Source organism: Physcomitrium patens, chromosome 5, assembly GCF_059467195.1.
Source record: "Physcomitrium patens ecotype Gransden chromosome 5, ASM5946719v1, whole genome shotgun sequence".
Lineage (NCBI taxonomy): Eukaryota > Viridiplantae > Streptophyta > Bryopsida > Funariales > Funariaceae > Physcomitrium > Physcomitrium patens.
The window spans coordinates 14,482,633-14,490,033 of record NC_143414.1 but is presented as its reverse complement, the minus strand read 5'-3'; the positions used below and the strand labels follow the sequence as shown (position 1 = coordinate 14,490,033).

General features: G+C 33.5%; 1 protein-coding gene across 1 annotated transcript; it reads left to right on the top strand.

Annotated features, from left to right (window-relative positions):
* Nucleotides 1-981: 981 nt before the first annotated feature.
* Nucleotides 982-3,220, top strand: LOC112282086 (ATP-dependent Clp protease adapter protein CLPS2, chloroplastic). The gene is made up of 4 exons (XM_024519276.2): nucleotides 982-1,665; nucleotides 2,182-2,280; nucleotides 2,419-2,528; nucleotides 2,785-3,220. The coding sequence occupies exons 1-4, from the start codon at nucleotides 1,413-1,415 to the stop codon at nucleotides 2,863-2,865; spliced, it is 543 nt and encodes a 180-aa protein (XP_024375044.1). The 5' UTR covers nucleotides 982-1,412; the 3' UTR covers nucleotides 2,866-3,220.
* Nucleotides 3,221-7,401: the final 4,181 nt, after the last annotated feature.

The following is a 7,401-nucleotide window of genomic DNA, read 5'->3' as shown; positions in this document are numbered from 1 at the left end:
TTAAGAGTTAAATTCATTCTGTTAAAGACCTGGGCTCCAAAACAATAGAACCATATCATTACACCATGGATTTGCAAGTAAAAATAATTAAATGCTGACATGTCAGTACAAGTGGCCAATTTCTCATAACTGCTTGATGGTTTGGTGATAAATTCCTGTGTTTGAATGTACAATTGAAGCCTCCACCATGCACCACACAAGCTATGCAGTAATATATATATATATATATATATATATATATTTTTTGTTTGTTTGTTTTTTGGTAAGAACCATGATCAACTAATTTGTACTCATGTATGTTTTCATAAATATAAATATAAATATACTGCCATGAACATATATTCTGGTTGAACTTGGTGGGTTAGGGTTTGGATGGCAGTAAAAATTATGTACATGCCCCCTCAAAGGCAGCTCTTTGTGGTACCAATGATGGTAGCAATTTTCTACATGGAAATGTATATATGAATATATTTGAAAAAAATGTAGATTGTATGCTGAGTTTTTGATTTAAAAAAATTGGAAATTAATTTGCATAAATTTGAACATGCAAATAACCCTCCACAATTATTTTTTAAAAAAATATACTGATTTTACATCGCATTTATAGATTTTTTAGCTATATTTTTGTTTTCACAGGTGAATATTTATTCACGTATTTGATTTGGAACCTTGTCAATATGTAACGATAATAACAAAAAGAATTTACTTTATTTGATTTAATTTTATTATTTTATTATCTAAAATTTCTGCAGCATGATGTAATTTTAAAATATATATAATTACATACAAATAATTAGATAATAAAAATGATTTAAAAAGTTATTAAAACCCATCCAGAGGGTTTACACCGCACTAGACGTAGAAGGGGATCCCGCTAAAGTGAGGATACCGGGGCGATACCCCACCGGAAGAACAGCCCCCGGCACGGCACACGACGACGCAATCTTCTCGCCACCCACTTTCCACAGCAGCCACAAAATCACGCTGCGCGAGAGTGCGTGCGAGAATCGAAGAGCGAGAGCAGGAATCGCAGGAAATCGATGCAAGCATCGCCGGCAGATTGTCCACTGGCCACGCACTGCAACACTTGGCACAGATGTGTCCGCACCGCATCGCCGTGGCCGCATCCATCACACACTGCTGGATGTGAAGTTTCAAGCTTTGCAAGGAACGGAGCGGCGGGCGCTGCGCGGCGCGGCACTTCGTGTAGTTGCGCCGTCCAGTTGTGTCTGCAGTGAAGACCCATCCAGGATCCTAGTCTTAGTTGTTGTTGATTGGACTCACTGAGTGCATTGCCACTGTGTGTAGTGTCTCGAGGGTCTTCTGTTTCGTCGGAGTTTAGCTTAGGGGTTTTGTTGCTGGCGGAGCGGTACTGCTCACGGTTTTTTTTTGTAAGCCTAGTTTTGGTGGCAATGGCGGCAGCGATGGGAAGCGCCGCTCAGGTTATGTTGCTGGGTTTGCAACCGGTTGGGGCGGTCAGCCAAGCGGCTGCTCCAGTTTGTGTGAGAGTCGCGGTTGGACAGCAGAGGGATACGAGGGGGACCGTGGGAGGAAGCGGCGGTGTTTTTCAGGCGAGGCTCGGAGGTGGTGGTGGTGGTGCCGGTGTGTTGGAGCGACCGAAGCTGGACCAGAGCGGCTCCGACACGACTCCCAGGACTGAAGAAGGTGTGTTACCTTGGATTAACCTGGAGATTGATTGAGTCATCTGTTGTGGATCTATTCACTTGGCCTGCCTGGACTGGTTCGTGGCAGTGATTGCCAAGCAGTGGATGTACTATAATCTGCTTAGAAAATTCAATCCTGAGAGAGCGAGCGAGCCAACTATAGAGAATAGAATAAAAAAAGTCGATGAGATTTACGCGAAGGTTTTGACGAATTTTGAAGTAGAGATTTGCTTCACGTTTCCTGATAAAACTGGTCTTTTCCCGGTTTCATCTGCAGTTGTTTAGAAATTCTCCAGTTTAACTCTGAAGCTTTTCCTGTGTCGTATCCGAAAACATGTACGTATCAAAGTTTCTAATGGCAGTTAAGCTCTCTATCAGGAGAGTTGCTTAGTAGGTTCCTACTGTTGTTACTGAGAATGTGAATCTCAGGACTTGCCATGGAATCGGAAATGATGCCCCAAACCTTGCCCTAGCTTTACTTTTGTTTTTGGGAAATCACATTTACATCGGTTTGCAGGAGGGGAGAGTGGTAGAGCAGCGCAGCGGAACCGAACAGGTGGCGGCGAGCGCTACCGCGTGCTTCTTCTCGACCATGAACGTCACACTGAAACATACGGTCGGTTTTAGAAACTCCTGTGCCTCTTTCAAGCTTTTGACAGTTTTTCAGTTTGAGTTGCTGTGAAGACTCAATTTCTGTGACTCTATATGGGGGCGACAGGCAGCAGCTAACAACCGCATTGGTATTATCGTGCAGTTGCAAAAGCTCTCACCAAAGCGGTGCCTAACATCACAGCTGAGCAGGCGAGGAAGTGCTTCTTTGAATCACGGCTTATCGGCAAGTCCGTGGTTATGGTGGCTGTGAAGGTTCGCATTTCTTTCCTTGGTCTCGTGCCGAGTAATATCCAAGCTTTTTAATATGTTTCTCAAAGAGCCATCACTCAGGAGATTTGACTAGATTTCAAAAGAAACCGATAGTGCGTAACATAAGCGACAACGTAGATCACAGTGGTTACATGTTAAACTTATGATAAGTAGTTCTGCTAGCCTGGAGTCCCTCCGGCTTGCTCTGATTTTCCTTTTGCTCTCCCAGGGCTTATGGTCTCTGTGGTATGATCTCCAGGAGCACGCAGAGATGCACGCTTTTAGCATGGCTCGCTATGGCCTTCGCTCAACTATTGAACCGGACGGGAGTGTCATGTAATCTCGACTTTCGACGCGGTATCTCCATGTCAAGAGCACGACTACCTATTCGATGTATTCTATTCAGCACTCAGTCTAGATCCAATATTCGTCTGCACTCCCGGGAATGGATAGACGAGCTAGAGTGTGCTTTGGTTATTTCTACATTCGAGTGTGAAGAACAGTTTCGATTTAGTAACGGTTTCGAGAATTTTTCCACAGTGACCACGGATCTGTATTTACTGGGAGATACTTCCCTATATATGAGATACACTATTTTTTTGTGCAAGTTTTATGTCCACAGTCGTGACCCATGATGGGCAAGGCATGTGACACTACCGAGTAGTGGAATAAACGAGTGCTCTGTGTTTTTTTCAGACCCACACATCCACGTTTAACTCTAGAAGTTTAATTTTCAGCTGGGAGCTGTGAACCGTGCTGAACAAAGTGTCCAGTTAATGTGTTTGATGTTGATCCACATGACCCACATGATCCTAGACTTTGCCAACTTAGTCCTGTGCAATTGAGACCCAGCAGCATCAATTCCTGCATAGAAAAGTGCAGAAAAAGCCGTATTGTGAGTTCTCGCTCAACTCACCAGGAGTGACATCGCCGAAGAGTGAATATGTCATGCTTTTTATTTTATTTATTGTGTTTTTATTCTGATGGTGGAAAGCCTGCAGATGTGAGGTTCTTTTGTAAGATCACAATGACACTGTTTCATCAAATCATGCAACATGTTTTTGGTCGGTGTTTAGTATAGTTGGTACCTTGGCGTGTATCATCATTTCTACGTGATTTGAGAGTATGTGTTGTCATTTTGAGTGTTAATGGAAGATTTTAGTATATATATATATATATATATATATATATTTGGTGTTACATGAATCTAATAAAATGCATTTTATTTTAGAAAATAAAAGTACATCTAAATAAGTAATAGACTTCAAAAATAAATAAATAAAAGTTAAAATTGTAGTGTCTTAATTTTAATGGTGTTGTTTGGTTGTGAAAAATTTACTTATGTGTTACATTGATTTGCACACTATATGTATATATACATATATATAGACTTTTCATTATCATTCCTTTTTAACAATAAGTTCTCTTTATTTTTTTTATTATATTCTATGTTATAGATTTTTTTAATAATATTATTTGGTTAAGCACATGCATGCATAAATTGTTGTGCAAAAAACTTTTGACAATAGATTTCTTTTTCAATATTTTATAAATAAATATGATCCAAATATATATATATATTTTTTATGTTTTTTATTTAAAAATTTATAATTTAATTTAATCTAATTTTAATAGTGTTGTCATTTATCCTTATAATAACACTATTAAAATTGATAAATCACATGTAGTTTATTTTTAAGTTAGCAAACTTATTGTATAATGGTAGACAATTCTTTATGATAAGAAGTATAAATATCATCTTGCAAATTTGTTAGAGTTTAATTCTATTCTAATCCTAAAGACTCAAAATTAAAAATAGAACCACACAAATAGATGTGATTAAAAGAAAGTTATTTATAGTCAACAATACTATTGAGTAATCTCTAAATGCACAAAGGAGAGGGAGGGTGATAAAAAAAACTAATTTTATATTCTTATTTTTTACAATACATATTTAAGTATTTAAATGGTCATTATTTAGCATTGCATTTATTGCCCTTCTGAATTATTTTTAAAAATTAAATTAAATTTCCATCTCTATATCTAAAGTATCAATAAGATTTTGTGCAAAGAAATTATCAATAGTAATGCAACTTACTTTGTAAAGATTGTGATAGGATTGATTACTACCATTTAATATAAGAATTAGAATTGTTTTAAATGTTTAGTATTTATAATTTTGTTCTTTGTCTTTTTTCAAGTAGAAATATGTTTTTGCTCTAATCAATTAACTTTATTTTTGTATAAGTATTGTTTACTATCGTCAATTTTTACATCTTGTGGTCATGTATGATTTTTTATCTCTTGTTGTTCTTTACTTTGATTAAATTACATATCCAATTTATTTTATTTTATTTTTAAGCTAACTTTGACTCTTTTGGTTTTCTATAATGTATAATATGAGTACGATATTTTGGAATAAATGGATAATCTATTGCATTTACTTATATTTTGTTTAGGTTGATACTTCTAATTTACTTTATGTTCTTTTTATTACAAATAGAAACTTATGTTTTCTACCAATACACCTAAACTTATTAGAAAAATCAATATTTTTTACTTCAAAAGAAATCATTTTTAGAACTGAAATGTTGGAATCTCTAATCTTAATATTAATATTTTAAATAAATAGCATTTAAGAATAACATATAAATCTCATCTATTACATCATTATTAATAATACAATTGTTACTTCTTCAAGTTCAAGTTCAAAGCTTAGATTGTATCATAATATTAATGTTCCTAGGCTATACAATATTCCTTGACATTCTATTAATAATTTGTATATTCTTTATCTTATCAAGAAATTAGAATTATTTTGGTTTTTAAAAAATAAAGAATACAACTTAAATAACTTATATGCCTATTTAAGAGATGCCTACAAAAGCAATTCAAGAAAGTTCTATCATCTTGTTGCAAAGCAAAGCCACTAATTTAAACATTATCAAAGGCCTGTTCTTTCCACACCATTTCAATGTGGTGTCTATTTGGCCCACTCAATGTTTTAAAATTATTTCCAGAACATTGCTAAAGAATTCAAAGTTGGTAAAGAGTTTTGATTGGCTCAATGAATTTCTTTTCTTTTTGTTGAAATTGTATTTATTTGCTTGTTATTCATTCAAGTAAGAATGCGGTTTAAGCGCAGTCAGTTCACTGTTTTGTTAAAACTAGATAATCAACACCAATAAATGAAAAAGTCAACATCAATTTAATATGTTGTAAGAATTTAATTGTACAATGTTTTATATAGTAAATGTAATAAAGGCACACTCAGCGATGAATATTGATTCAAGGTTTTAATGCATATCATAAATGTATTATTTATTTTTCCACAGTAACCATCTTTGACAAGCTTTAGAAAAAAGAAATAAAGAAACAAATCAAAATTCAATAAAGTTGTTAACAATCACAAACTCTTACTAATAACATTGAAGTTTGAAATGACATCATATTTTTATTCAAAATTATGGTTGGACCCAAAATTATTTTATTGATGTATTAACAAATAATAGTTGTTAACAATTTATTTTTAAGTAAACCAATTTATTTTTTTATAAATGTAAATAGAACAGAATTCATATTGAGCTTGTTCCATCCTACATTTCGATCTACATGTATTAAGGTTTTTTCTAAGAAAATTGAGTATTTAATGTACTTATATATATATATATATATATGCATATTTTGTATATATTAACATATTTTGAATAAAAATCTAATAATAAAGAGAAATGCTATCAATCATATGTACAAAATTTGTCAATTAAATTTTGGAGTTCTACAAGCTACTTCAAAAGTAGGACTCAAGCATAATTCTTTAAAATGTGTTGAAAATGTTTGGAATGACACAAGAGTAGTAGTAAGTAATATGCACACACACAAGAGAGTTTCTAAGGAGAGAAAGAGCTTCACACAACAAAATCTATTGATCTGGTTGTGTCTCATATACAAGAGGAGAAGGAGAGAAGATAAAGATTTCTTCTTAACTTCATTCCAAATATTGTAGCTATGGTATTTACTATAGACTACAATAAATATTATGAAGAGTACCGGCTACATTTAATGCTCTCAACACTCCTCCTTGTTCATCATAATATTTATATAATATAAAATTTGTGTAAAATTATAATCTATATTTTTCTATAATCTCGTAAGATCAACAATTGTTGCCTCATTAAAACCTTATCTAGGAAAACCTTATTGTATTCAAGGGCAAAACCATAGATGAAGGAAAAAGAGTACAACATCATTTTTTATAATTATTTAAAGAGTTCATTAACTTTCTTATTTAAGAGAAGTAAGTTGCCACATATCAATGCCATAAGTAAGTTGGTGATGGTTTCACAATGGGAGAGCTTTGATGAAGAGATCAGCAAGATTATTTATAGATTCAATTTTCTTAATTATAAGTGCTTGATCAGTAATCAAGTCATGGGCATAATTAAAATATTTTGGATCAATATGCTTTGTTCTTTTGCCTTTAATGAAACCAACTTGTATCTATGCAATATGAAGATTATTGCCTTCATGTAAGATAGTTGGAGAGTCATCATATGAAAATCCACATGTTGTTTGAAAGAATTTATTAATTGATCGTAACCAAATACATTCTTAAGATGCTTCATGTAAGGCAATAATTTCTCCATCTTTGGATGAAGTTGTAGTTATAGTTTGTTTTACTAATTTCTATGATATTGCACCTCCATGTCTTAAAAATACATATCTTGTTTGAGATTTAGCTATTTTAATATCAGATTTATATCTTATATCACAATATCCAATAAATTTTTGATCTGCATATTGTATGTAGTATAATCCCAAGTCTTCAATACCTTTTAATTAATGTAATAAATGTTTGATGCCATTCTAATGTTGT